Here is a 14,388-nt window from a genome sequence, read left to right as displayed (position 1 = left end):
AGTGTGGCAGAGCACGACCTAATTAATTAAATGGCACGGCACAATTCGGCATGAATAACTTAATGACACGAATTTAAACGACCCGTTTAACACCTCTACGTACAAGGCCATTGCAAAGTAAATTATTTAATTGACTTACACTAAAGTCTCCTATCAATAAAGTGGACGGCATGATGACACACCACCATTTCCAGTATGTAAATTTGATTGTTTTCAGTGCTATCTTATGTACATTCTTATAGTGCTTATTATTTTAATAAAGCACCTATTCTTTTTATATATAAAAAATTAAAACTAATGGAAATGCCCATTAAATTGACCACTAAAAAGTCTTTGTAACAAAAATCTATCAAATTTTATCATAAAATTCTAACAAACTTTTATTATTCAATGGAAGTCAATTAAAACCTATGAAATTCACACAAAATTCAAAAATTAAAAGTAGGGATCCGTGGAGCCCCCAGTCTCCCCCACTTCTTCCCTCTTATTTTTCTGGCGAGAACTCTTTCTTCTTCCATTTCAAGTTAGACTTCTCTTGTACTCTTCTCGACCTCTGTTTGTATTTATAACCCAAATACTCGCAAACGTCTTCAGCATTTCTGTTTGCGAGTTTTGAGTGGCTCGGCTTCATGACTCGTCGGTTCACGTCCGACTCCGAATCTCCGAGCAAGCGATTCCAGGCGTTCGAGTTCAACGCCGACGACGAGGTTGTAGAGAAGCAGTCCGCCAAGATGATCGCCAAATTCCGAAACCTCATGAAGCCCAGGAACAGGAAGAGCACGAAGAACAAATACCTCGATTCCCCTATTATCAAGTACAAGTTCCTGCACTGCTGTGAGTTTGTTTCTCTTTTCTCATTGCATTTTGAATTGTGGGTAGTCTGTTTGGTTAATGGGAAAATTCCGGAAAGAAAAGAAAATGGAAAAGGGAATTTCGGAAATGGATTGTTTTGGCCCTGAGAATTATGCCTATTAATCAAGTTAGCAAGTTCTTTAACTTAATTAATTGAGTAAATTAGTTATTTATGTATCATGTGTACTCACTATGCACTTGTACCAGTTACCAAGAATCTTGAGAAGGAGTTCAGAAATGAATCGATTGATGTTGATGCTGGAGGTAGTGGGGTTATCACCGCCTAAACCTCTAATTTTATTTTTTAAATTTATTGATGTTTAGTTTTGCTTAAGTTTCTTTACTTTTTGTGTAGTTGCACATGGAACAAAGGCTCCACAAAAGGAAATTACCACTTTGTTATTAGATGATGATGCTACTGATGTGGGCACAGTAGCAGAGGATGGTGGTGGTGCTGCAAGAGAGGAGATGCCCGGGTTGGATGTCTCTGTGGTTTCTAGTTCTCCAAACTGTGAAGTAAGTATTCATACTTATCTTCAAAGATTTTTACGTTGTATTTCTTGCTTGGGTGAGTATGTTTTCAGCCAAATGTACGACCTTAAAGCAATTGTAATGGGCCTAAACTTTAAAATGTCACTATACTTGGTTACTCTCTTATTTGCTAGACCCAAAATTTTACCCCTTTTTATGGGGATGTCCAATGTGGATCTTAAGCATATTGTTAATAATGACTTCGTTTGAAATTGTTCCAGAAAAACCAAGTATGTGCAATTTCAGATGATGATGAGAGGATTGAAATGCGTTCTTCATCAACTCTGATGTCAAGTCCTTCAACATCTGAAGGTTTCTCTTTAATTTTTCTGCCATAAAAATCAGTACATAATCAAGTATTGTTGGTGCCTTTTTTCTCTCACAATTTTGTGTCTTTCATTTATCTTACCCCAAACTTTCTGCATAATTGTAGCTCCATTAGAAGAACAAGAATCATACCCTGGTTCTGGTGGATATGAAATTGTAAGTGTGTTTCCTTCCCCCTTATTATTTTTGATATTGTCTTTATTGGTGGTTTTCTAAGAGCCTAGATAAGGAAATTGAATCTTGTTTTGATGAGTTTGAGAAACATAGAAAATAGGGGGAAAAAAGATGAGACATAATAATAGACTATTGAAGTAATAAAAAGTTAAAGGTTAAAGGAAAATTCCCCGAGGTCGTTTTTGTTCAGAAAGTGGGATATCTTCTCACACTGACATTCTTGACGTTGGAGTTTGGTAGAGGCCAAGTCCATCAAATTTTATCCGAATCCCTGGATCACCCATGCACCATCAAATTTGAATTGGAAGTTATGTTAGAGATATTCCTAAGAGGCTGGTTATGATTTTTACGTTTAAGAACGTTTGAGTTTGGTAGTACTACCTTTTGACTTGACACTGTTTGATCCGTAGCAATTGGAACCCTTAATTATTGCCTTTTTAAGACCATTTCCTGTTTCAATTCTGGTGCTGTACTGATTAATTGGGCCCCAAGGTGTCATTATTGGGATTTAGTGCTCCTCTGTTTTCCCTTCCAGTAGGGAAGTGTGTATTGTTGGAGAATGATGTGTATTGGTGGGAAGTGTGTTTTCCCTTCCAGTAGGGAAGTGTGTATTGTTGGAGAATGATGTGTATTGGTGGGAAGTGTGTTTTCCCTTCCAGTATGTCACCTTTAAATTTGCAATTTGTAAACAAAATTAAAGATGCATGTGTAACTATATGTTTGGAGACTCCTGGCAGACAAGTATGTAACCACATAGAAAATGTATGTTTTAGCGGCTATTCTAGTTTTCAGTATGTTTATACACATTTCCTGGATGTTGCCCCAATATTTGAAGACATTAATAATTAGTTTTTCCCACTCTAAGCGATTTCTAACTTTAAATTGGATTTGTTTACCCCCTCTCAGAAAAAAAACCTTTAAAGTACATGCTCGACTCTGAGGTCCATGCCCAGGATGTACTTGTTACGCAATTTATTGTACAGAGTCTATGGACAGGGAATCAATAGCATGTCACTATATGTAAAGGTTATGGCCAGATAGATGTTGAAATGTGATTAATAAAGTATAAATTTTATATCCACAGATCACATGTTAGCACATTCTTCAAGTAGTTGTATTGTGAATTTAGTGGTGCATGTTAAGGCAACAAACAATCACATTCTTTTACAGCTGCTGTTTCCTTTGCATTAGGGAAGTTACAGAAAAGTATATTAAAAGGATATGTGTGTGTGTTTACATAATGATATGGTGTAAATAAATCAGGTTTTACTCCATTTTAGAAATTTTTATAGAGTTTACGTACACTAATATTTGACAGCCTCTCAGTTAAATTTTCCATGTCACTGTGTTAGTCTAGAAGTTCAACTATTAATGGGACATTGGGACCAAGGGACATATAATATCTTTGAGTGGAAAATTGGTTATATCATGGAGATTGAGTCAGAATGGTGTAGATTTATCTAATTATACATGAGGTTTTTTTTAAACATGTATATGAGCAATTTGATAATTTGCTTATTGTAGGTTGAAACAGCTACAGGTGACCTTCAACTTGAATCAAGGGATTCTAGAGCAACTGCAAATGCATATAAAACTTCAGGTTTGTGCATATTTAGAAAATGGTGATGGAGCTATCTTGTTTTTGTATTGGATGGAATCATATGATTTTCATTAAAAAAGTCTTCTTGCAAACAGTTATTCTCTACTTTACATGCTGCCTAGCGACAAGATGACCGTATGAGGCAATCTGTTGATAACTTGGCTAAAGTTGAAACTGTCTATCAATTTCCTACGTTTGTCCCCTATCGTGAATATTGGGATCAGATCCAAGCTTCACCTTGTCATTGCAACAACTACAATCACCCCCTTGTTTCTTGACATTCAGCTGCCTTACTATGTGCGGCACTCATGTGCCTCCACAAAAACTGCTAGCACCACCAAACATGTTGTGTGTAGAATAAGAACAACTCTTTTAAAATATTTTTGGAGTGCTCAGATGGATAAGTATCTAGAAGCTATCAAAGTTGAGATTGGTTAAATGAAATATCAAGTTGAAATGATCTAATATCAGACTTTAACATATTGAGTTGATTATAAAGGAGTGGGTTCATCCTAATTAAAGTTCAAAATGCTAACCCTGTAGAAATGTTCCTTTGTGTAATATTTCACTTTATAGTCAATATCTTTTTAATTATGATGCCCTCTATTATTGCATGCAGGACAGGAAGCAATCAGTTCATTGGATGCAAGATATGGGGATGTGTGGATCCTTGATTTTGAGTGAGTGCTCAACTGGCGCAGTATATTATTTTTTATTATTTTTACATTGAATCCGTGTGACTGTTCATCTTTTTTAGTTTCTATAATTTAAAACTGAAACAGGGTTGATGCTATAGTTGATTTATTATGCACAAGTTTTTGGCAAAAAGTCACTTTTGGTCCTTGTAGTTAGCCGGATTTCCCACTTTGGTCCCTGTGGTTTCAATTATGGTGATTTGACCTTTGTAGTTTGATATCCATCGCAATTCAAGGACACTTCCAAATTTTTGTCCAATTGCATGACTGAGTAAGCACGTGCCTCTCACGTGGAGGGGTATTTCTGTCCACTCATACCATATACCTTGGTGCTCTTCTAAAATTTCGATCCTATGTTGAGATTTCGTTCAATTCCTATATGGTTCAGAGTGAGGGAAATTAGAGGGTGAGGAATTTTGATTCAGAGGTTGAAGACGTGGTTCATCTTGTTGTGGGAGACTGAAATATCCCTCGACGTGAGGGGCACATGCTTACTTCATAACGGAATTGTACGGAAACTTGGACGTGTCTTTGAATTGTGATGGGTGTCAAACTATAGGAGTTAAATTGCCAAAATTGAAAAAATCTGTCGAACTACAGGGACCAAAAGTGACTTTTTCCCTAAGCTTTAAAATTATTTTTTATAATAATTTTAATTGCTATAAAATCTTATAGTGCTTGTTTAGACTCTCATCTCATTCCAAGGTTAAAACTTGATGTATTTTCAAATACCAGAGGAATTTTTTTCTCTTTCTTTTCTTTCTGGTATACTTCATCCATTATATTTTAACATTTGTACATGTTTTGGTATTTAAATTTTGGCTCATTATTGTTAACTATAAGTTTATTGACTTTGATAGTATCCAATCTCACACATTTTTGCTTCTTTATGATTTCTGTTGATGTAGTTTGTTTGTTGTAGTTTCAGTAAGCCTTTTGAAGATGTTATCTATCCACAAGGGGATCCTGATGCAGTTTGTATAAGTAAGAGAGATCTTCAGCTTCTACAGCCAGCAACATTTATTAATGACACTATAGTTGACTTTTATATTCAGTAAGTTTGACCTGGCTCCTTTCAAGTCTTTCTTATTTTGGACCTAGTTTTGAAGTTGTACGTATTCATGTTGCAGGATCTTAACATGTTTGACCTTATAAACTTTCATTTTGTCATCCATATGGATTCAGTGTTGGTTATGGCTATCTCTTGATTGTTTACAATCTTATACAACTCATGTAGTATAGTCCACAACAAAGCCCCCAATTTTTAGGTCAGGAATCCGGTTTTTATTAGCAACAAGTATTTTATACCTTATAATTGGAAACATGATATGGGCATTGAGAAGTTAATTGGAGATTATGGAAACTGGAGAAGATATATATAATGACTCTGCTTAGAAGGTGACAATGCCTTGCAATCGTCATGGTTTTAGATCAGTAGATTTCAAAATTTGAATGCTGTAGATGAACCTATGATATTCTTTGCTTGAAAGAAATTGACTTCATATGGTCTTTGAGATTGGTAGGTTTCTAGTATCAGATAATAATTGTATTCTATTATTTGATTGGAAAGGAGTAGCTGGTTTTTTAGGACTAAGGAGGAGAGGAAGTTCATTTCATAAAAGGAATTCAGTGAGGAATCTTTTTTTTTAATACTTAATATCAAAATGGAACAGTTAAAAGATATACATGCAACGAGGTCGTAACTTCTAGTTCCTCTTTTATATCCGACTACTTCCACATAGTAAGAAATTGTGATTTTGGCTTATTGGCAGATACTTAAAAAGTAAAATTCAACCAGAGGAAAAGCATAGGTTCCACTTCTTCAATAGTTTTTTCTTTCGGAAACTTGCTGATCTAGACAAAGATCAACCAGGTGCTTGTGAAGGAAAGGAAGCATTTCAACGCGTTCTTAAATGGACTAGGAAAGTGAATGTTTTTGAGAAGGATTACATTTTCATTCCTGTAAACTACAGGTGAGAAAGTGTGTTACATTGTTTTTCGTGCAGATTGGAGAGTAATCCTATGATACCAACTTCTTAATATGAATTATTACTGCATCTTCTGCAGGCTGCACTGGAGTTTGATTGTCATCTGTCATCCGGGTGAAGTAGCTAATGTTGAAGGCAAGACCTTTTATGATTTGGATTTATGTCTTGTATGTACCATGGTTATTGCCATTTCAGTTTGATTTCTCTAATTATCTTGCAGATGAGGAAATCGAAAGTTCACCCAAGGTTCCATGCATCTTGCACATGGATTCAATTAGAGGAAGTCATAGAGGCCTCAAGAATCTTGTTCAAAGGTAGCTTTTGATAGCACAGCTTCATGATCAGTCGCCTTCTGGTCTATTATTTGCATCATAATCTTATCCATATTCTTTTTTTTATCCTGGCCGTGTATCCATATAATGTAGAGTCTTAGCGTATCTTCAACAAAAGCTGTTATGAATTTGTATATGCCTCTATTTTAGTCGTTAGATTACATTCAGTTGATGGGGAAAGTGAAATGTCCATCCAGAAAATGATAAAACAGATAAAAGTAAAGGTGAAGCCTGGTGTCATGAACTAACAGTCAAGGATGTACGGATGCGTGCATAAAATTTTACTACTTTATCAGTCTCAATTTGCAACCCTGTCCCATGTTTTGAATCCTCAAAAGGAGGCCATACTGGTCCACTGTGAAAAGTCAATACAGATAAGTTGGTGACTCTTTTACATTTCTTATGAAAAGAATTAAATATTTTCTTTTTTAATGCAGGGGTAGTTCCATGAAGTGGTGGTTTTGTAATTTAATGTGAATGTATCTGATAGTATTCCCTACTGAGCCAAGGTTTCTCAAAATAGCCCTAGAACAGAGGAAAAATCTGCTGATGGATTTGTGGCTTATGGTCACCTTGTAAGCTGTTATGTGAACTTATGTATGAAAAAAATTCATTTTCCTTAACTCATTGTAAAATTTTCTTTTGGTATAAATGATGATGCCTAAGGACTGGGGTGGAGAAGGGGGAGATTCAAAATCTGGCTGTAAGTTTTACTAACAAAAATTTTAAATAAATAAAAAACATTTGCATAAGCTCACAACTTGAGTTGTTTGATCTATAATACATTATGGCATAACTATAGAATTCTTATAATCTGAATGATGTGCTATGATTCTGAAGTATGTGTCCTCATGCTGTTTGAGGCTAAGGATCACACCGATTGCCCTAATATTTAATATTGTCATGAAATGACAGATACCTATGTGAAGAGTGGAAAGAGAAGCATGGTGGGACAGCAGAAAATGTTTCTTTGAAATTTCTACATTTGCGATATGTCACACTGGAGGTATCCTTTTTTTTTATTTTTTTTATTTTTATTTTTATAAAAAAACTGAAATCTATTATCAATTATTAAGGAACAAAAACTCTTTCTGCTGAAGATATCTATTTTTCCCATAAGGGTAATCTTTTCGGCATAGTTGCCTAACACGGTACTAGAGTTCAGATTGTTGGAGGTCCTGGGGTTGAAACCTCTAATCTGTCTTTCCCACTGGTGTTGACCAGTACCCTTGTTGGCTTGCTTGCGAAAACATTTTAGACGCTTTAGTTTTATTTATTTTGATTGGAGGGAAGTTATGTATTGATTGTTCAGTGTATACAGTTAGTTTTAGTTGTTCTCTTTTATGGACATTGTTGTCTATCATTCCTTGTGCTGTTTTCTTTTCTTAATAAAGTTCTGCTTATTAGAGAAAAATAAATTATTGTTTGCTTGACTTTTTCTTTTCTGTCATATTGATTCAGCTGCCACAGCAGGAAAATTCATTTGACTGTGGTCTCTTTTTGCTTCATTATGTGGAACGTTTTCTGGAGGAAGCTCCTGTTGAGTTTAGCCCCTTTAAGAAGTTCTCCAACTTTGTAAGTGATCTTATCTCAGCATAGCCTCAAACTTAAAATTGTACATGTTCTGTTTCTGGATGATACAGTAACTTCTCTGTTAGTTCTTTGATTCTGTGTCCTTTCAGTCTCTATTAGTCATCCCTAAAGGAATTATTGGCATAAAGCTTTCACACAACCCCCCCAGCCCCCAAAAGGATATTGTCAATGTCACATGCACCAAGCATATTATAGTTATATACTTATATATATAGGCACGTGAACATTACCAATTTTAATCAAGATAAGTTGGTCAGATTCTCATTATGCCTTCCTGCAAGATTTTTGCATGCGGCATGCAGATACGGCTTAAGAATATTTGTTCTCTACAATTTCCTTGTGTTTTGGATGTGGAGGTAGGGAATCCACAGTTCTTGTACCCTGCCAAACTGGACTAGATAAAAATCTGTTCTTTGTTCACAATAGAAAAACTAACTGTTGAAATTTTTTTCATTGGAGAAAATCTACAGATGCATTTAACATGTTGGTGCTCCTTTTTTGTCCTTTTATCTTGTACGTATAACTTTCTATCTACACGAAATTTCATTTAATATGCTACAAACATGTTATAATTTTTCAGCTAAACAAAAATTGGTTTCCTCCTGCGGACGCTTCTGTCAAACGGTTTCAGATTAAGAAGTTAATATGTAAAATCCTTGAGGATCATTCTCAGGAAGCTCTTGTAGATGATTGTATTGATAAATATCCTTCCTCTCAAAGGCCCGACAAAACACACAAGGAAGAAACTGGCATAAAGTTTCCTGAAGAGATGCCCAGGCCAATAAAAACATTTGATGTAAATTCCTCTAGTTCCAATGCATGTGGGATTAAAACGTCGTTGTTGGAACCTTCTCCTCCTATACAGGTATGGTCTTTTAGAGAATCAGTATTGGTTTTGAAGGAGTATATAACCGAGCACTTGTCTCAGGTTGGTTTCTGATACATATTATCTGCAGATTGCTGCTCGTAATCTGAGCTTGATGTCACCAATAAAGGTAATCCTTTGTTTTCTTACTGATAAATCTAGAAGTTCCTTTGGTTTTTGGGTGTCTTGTTACTAGTTCGCTAGTTGGTAACATGTTGAGACTTGAAAAGACCTTTTTGTGGAACTTGGCTGAAATATATTGTTGCGTGGCACTAGGAGGAGCATGCTTCACCAAAATTATAAGCTGTTCATATATGTGTTTGACCATGTTACATGCCATTTCTACTTCTGCACATGGTCTTACTTGTGCTTTGTACTTATTTTATTGATCTCAAGTCTTTAACAACATAACGCTTACCAACACTGCCAAAGATAAGTGACATTCTCTGGGAAAGCGCAAATGCAGCAGTTTAATTGACATGCAAATGACATTGACCCAACTGGAAGTATACAGAAAAGGATTTAATTATTTTGGTACAAGAGTATTTGTGTAGAAACGACCACAATACATTGCGGAATAGCAACCTCCAAATTTTTTGATGTACAAACATGAAAGTGATAAACACACTCTGTTAGCGTCCAATAGTTTACCTGATGCTTTCTATGTTGCATAAGGTTCCCAAAGAGTTCTCCTGATCATAATCAAGCATTAATGAGTAACACTGAATGGTGATATGGATTCACCAACAGTATTCTATTTGTTATCAAAGAAGAGTATCGTCTGATATGTGTGCATGCATGCCCTTGGAATTTGCTTTCCAGATCATGTCGTGTGCTCTATTGTTTAATCTTGTAGTTGGAGAGCCATGATATTGGTCTTAAACTGGTTGCAAATATTGCCTAACCAACAAAAATGTATGCACTTTATGTTGCTTGAAAACAGGAAGTTGAAGATACTGGGGATCAGATTGCTGATTCATCAGTCGACATGGAAGATCGTGAACAAGGCTCTGGATCTGATTCTGAATCCTATTTCTTTGAAGGATTGAGAATCTCGGAAACATCTTCGAAGCATGGATTCTCTAAGCATATTGGAGATGGTGTTGATGGGAACCCAATATCTCAGACATCTAAGTGAAGATTGCTCGATTATGGAAAATGAGGCGTTTGACTATCCAAGGAAAACAGATACATCTGAATCTTCTTCAAGTGATGATTTCACAGCTTGTGTTGTACTGGATTCTGAAGAGGAAAACGACAATGAGATTCAATATTTATCTTCCACTCTAGAAGACCAACCTTCATTCCATCAAGTAACTGACTCAACTAAAATCATAAATCCTAAAGAGATTATGCCTTTGAGGAGTAAGGATCCAGTGTCAGATTCCTCCGACCAACAGGCTTCAAAGCGGCTACGGCTCACTCGTCATGTAGATAGATGACGAGGACCTACTAGGAGCCTCATGAAAAACTTGCGTTTGTGAAGGTCGTGCTGTAAATATAGTAAGCAATATTTTACTGTTCTTGATAATGCATAGCAAAAAGAAGTGTAAAGGGTAATAAGAGAATCGTACTCTACACTTGTATAGAGAGAGTTGGGGGGAAGTAACTCTTTTATTTTTGTTCTTTTTTCTTGGGTCAAGAGGGAAAGTTACTTCTCAAAATGCAAATATAGCAAGTTTTGTATTCATATTAAAAACACTTGGACGAAAATATTACCCTCCTCGTACGTGAAAATGCGAATAAATTTTAAATTAATAACAATCCAACAGAACTCACAAGTAGTAACAATAAGTACACAAGTTAAAATAATACTCAAAAGAGTACTAGTACATGATCAGAAAGAAACACACGACAAATGATATTACAACGATGTGTTTAAATAGTGAAACAAATTAACTAAAACAAATATTTAAGAATATTCAAGGAAGGGTGGTTTTGTGGGGTGGAATGGGAGAAGGGAGGGTTGTGTCCTTGGGGAGGGTTGGGATGGAGGGCAATGTGGGCTTAGGTAGGTCAGCTGGGAGATGGGGAAGAGGTGGAATTTCAGGCAACTTTGGCAACTCAGGCTTTGGCAATGTTGGCAGCTCCGGCTTCGGCAAGGTTGGCAGTTCTGGCTTCGGCAGCTGGGGCAGCTTAGGCTTTGGCAAAGTGGGAAGTGGTGGAAGCTCGGGCTTTGGAAGCTGGGGCACTTGAGGGACGGAGTTAGTCTCCAGAAGAATGCGAACCCCTGCAACCATTGTTTTGGAGCTCATTGAGGACAAGGTAAAAACCAAAAATAGCGGAAAGACGAAGGCCGGGAGGCCATGAATAAAGGCCATATTGTGCAGCTAACTGATGATAATAATGGATGTATAGGAGGAAGGAAAGCTGTAGTTGTTGCAATGGATATGAGTTGTGGTTTTACTTTGGGCAGTGAAACAAGTATTTCTAGATACACCTTGGATGGATTTTGAGGTCTCAGAGAGGGTTTGGTCAAAGGGTGTTCGGTGTTGTTAGTTCAACTTTTGAACTGCAAATACTTCCATTTCATAACTTCCACAACTATATGTGATTGACCGCTTGCAAAACTCAAGGGAGGTGTAGTTCAGAAGTCTTAGTGCCGTATCCACAGAGAGCAGAATAAAGAAAATAACAAAGCTGAAAAAGAACAATTAAGATAGAGAAGTAGATTTAAGCAAGATTTGATTTAAAGAAAATTTAATTGATTAAAAAACTAAGGCATTGGGGTTCCACTTTTAACATAAGCATGCAACTCTTATTAATTTGATCCACAAAACATTTTCCATTGTAATTGTTCAAAATAATTAAAGCTCTTTTTAATTTCCTTTGAAAGTATTCTAAGCATAACTTGTACCATTGACAACAAACTATCAAAAAATAATCTTCGTCAAAATTCTATTAATCTTTAGTAATTATCTCATCTTTTAAAAGCATGAAAGTTTTTACTACACAATAGGAAAAACATGATTGAACCCATGAAGTAGATTATCAAACATTCATGAATTAATTAAAAAGAAAACTACAAATTTCCATTTGAACAAAAACTACAAATTCACATTAAACCTTAAGTTTGGATCAAACTAATAAAAATTACATACTCATATTAAAAGCTTTCTCCCTAGCCTTAGGTAGGGAGTTAGTTCCCCATAAAAACTAAAACAGAAATTAAAACTATAAAGATGGAGGAAGGAGAGAAAGGTCAAGAAATTGTGGAGCTTGATGTGTTTTTTGAAGCTGCAGCAACATCCCAATTTATAGGGCTGAGAGGGAGTAACATCACGATGGATTCCAACACCACCATTCATATTTTAATTCAATACCTAACTAGGTTCGTTCCTGAGATTTTGAGAGTCTTGTGCTAAACTTAAATTGGGGTCTAACATAATCTAATACAAAAATATTTATAACTAAAAGTCATCAATCAATTATGTAATGACAAAAACATACCTTATTATCCAAAAATCATTCACCTTGTATTTGTTATCTTTATTTGAAGAATTAAAACTATTACAAGAGTTTTTTTTCTCAAAAGAAAAAAAAAACACCCAAGTACAATACTTCTTGAATTTTTAGAAGAGAAATGATCAATCAAATGTTCATAATCAAGTTTTTCTAGAAGTTCACTTCTAATTGAAATCAAAGCTAGTCTGTTCAATCTTTCTTGTGACAAAAATTGTCAAATGATTGAAAAAATGAACCAAAGAGATATTGATGAATAATGATGATTACTTACCAGAAAATCAGAGTTTAAGATAAAGAAGAAGCCATGAATTTTTTTTATTTTTTTTATTTTTTTTAGTGAAAGAAAGTACTTTTTCAGGACCTTGTGCGGTGACACTACTTGCACTAACCCACGGCCGCCCTGTACCTAACTCCCACTTGCCTATGTTGGTGCGGCTGGCCATAATTCCTTTGCTGATTCTTTTTCTATTTTTTTCTTTCCTTGTGGCAGCTGCACTTGGAAGACACCTCAACAAGCAAATGGATTTAATTTATTCTTTCTTGCTGCCATTTGCCCACCAATATTTCCCCTCATTTGTGTTTCTCATCTAGTGCTGGTGGCACCTCCATATCTTCCTCATTGCTTATACAATTCATTCTTTTGGGTGGGATCTGTAAGCATATTGGAGATGCTGTTGATGGGAACCCAATTTCTCAGACATCTAGTGAAGATCGCTCGATTAATGAAAATGAGGCATTTGACTATCCAAGGAAAACAGATACATCAGAATCTTCTTCAAGTGATGATTTCACAGCTTGTGTTGTGCTGGATTCTGAAGAGGAAAACGACAATGAGGTTCAATATTTACCTTCCACTCTAGAAGACCAACCTTCATTCCATCAAGTAACCGACTCAACTAAAATCATAAATCCTAAAGAGATTATGCCTTTGAGTAGTAGGGATCCAGTGTCAGATTCCTCCGACCAACAGGCTTCAAAGGGGCTACGGCTCACTCTTCGTGTAGATAGACGACGAGGACCTACTAGGAGCCTCATGAAAAACTTGCATTTGTGAAGGTCATGTTGTAAATAGAGCAAAAGAAGTGTAAAGGGTAGTAAGAGAATCGTACTGTACACTTGCATAGAGAGAGTTGGGGGAGAAGAGAGGGGGGCAGTGGCAGACTTATTAAGGCGCAAGGAGGTGCAGCTGCACCTTCCTAGCCGGAAAAACCATTGTTAGTCCCTTTGCTCAACTGGTGTGCAGATTACCTTATTTCCATTTCCAACGTTTAAGTAAATATCTTTGTCCTTTTACTTTCATTTATTTTTACATTACTCCATTTACTTAAGTTTACAAGATAAATAAAGAAGTATCCCCTATTTGGATTCAAATAAAAATACTAGAAAATCAAATTCCCACCAAATCAAAATATGAAAAATCAGTTTTAGTGCAAAATACAATTTAGGCTAAAAATAATTGCTCATTGATATATTTCATACTAAAATCCCATAAAATCAAGTTTTCTTATTTGATGTGTAAGGAATAAAAGCCGCGAAAAATTATCTTGAGAAAATGATTATTCCAAAAAATTATTTTTCATACTTATTAGTCAATATTGCACCTCCGCTAAAAAAATTATGAGTCCGCCAGTGAGGGGGGGTGTGTGGTGGGTGGTGGTTTTCTTACCCTTTTACAACCAAAACAGCTTGTAAAGAGTATGACAGGTGACTATTCATATTAAAAACACTTGCGAAAATATTACCCTCCTCATACATGAAAATGCGAATAAATTTTAAATTAATAACAATCCAACAGAACTCACAAGTAGTAACAATAAGTACACAAGTTAAAATAATACTCGGAAGAGTACTAGTACATGATCAGAAAGAAACACACGACAAATGATATTACAAAGATGTATTTAAATAGTGAAACAAATTAACTAAAACAATATTTAAGAATGTTCAAGGAAGGGTGGTTTTTTGG

General features: G+C 35.7%; 2 protein-coding genes across 2 annotated transcripts; one reads left to right on the top strand and one right to left on the bottom strand.

Annotated features, from left to right (window-relative positions):
- The first annotated feature begins 474 nt into the window (after nucleotides 1-474).
- LOC103335883 (Cysteine proteinases superfamily protein) lies at nucleotides 475-10,656 on the top strand. The gene is given in 17 exon segments (XM_008238917.3): nucleotides 475-834; nucleotides 1,060-1,116; nucleotides 1,208-1,368; nucleotides 1,605-1,695; nucleotides 1,817-1,866; nucleotides 3,409-3,484; nucleotides 4,104-4,164; nucleotides 5,102-5,233; nucleotides 5,952-6,152; nucleotides 6,247-6,302; nucleotides 6,388-6,481; nucleotides 7,415-7,505; nucleotides 7,961-8,074; nucleotides 8,673-8,957; nucleotides 9,049-9,087; nucleotides 9,901-10,064; nucleotides 10,066-10,656. Coding segments are annotated over 17 exon segments (2,211 nt in total). The 5' UTR covers nucleotides 475-629; the 3' UTR covers nucleotides 10,400-10,656.
- Nucleotides 10,657-10,684: 28 nt separating this feature from the next.
- LOC148916395 (uncharacterized) lies at nucleotides 10,685-12,142 on the bottom strand. The gene has a single exon (XM_089054556.1). It carries the CDS (start codon nucleotides 11,276-11,278, stop codon nucleotides 10,880-10,882), a length of 399 nt encoding a protein of 132 aa, XP_088910682.1. The 5' UTR covers nucleotides 11,279-12,142; the 3' UTR covers nucleotides 10,685-10,879.
- Between the last annotated feature and the right edge of the window lie 2,246 nt (nucleotides 12,143-14,388).

The sequence above is a fragment of the Prunus mume genome, linkage group LG6 (genome assembly GCF_029339155.1).
Source record: "Prunus mume cultivar Tortuosa linkage group LG6, ASM2933915v1, whole genome shotgun sequence".
Taxonomy (NCBI): Eukaryota; Viridiplantae; Streptophyta; class Magnoliopsida; order Rosales; family Rosaceae; genus Prunus; species Prunus mume.
Note: the sequence above shows the minus strand (reverse complement) of the source record. Positions and strands in the feature narration are given on the sequence as shown.

Excerpts from the sequence above, each read along its gene's own strand:
- LOC148916395 (XM_089054556.1), bottom strand. The coding sequence starts at position 11,278 with ATGGCCTTTATTCATGGCCTCCCGGCCTTCGTCTTTCCGCTATTTTTG.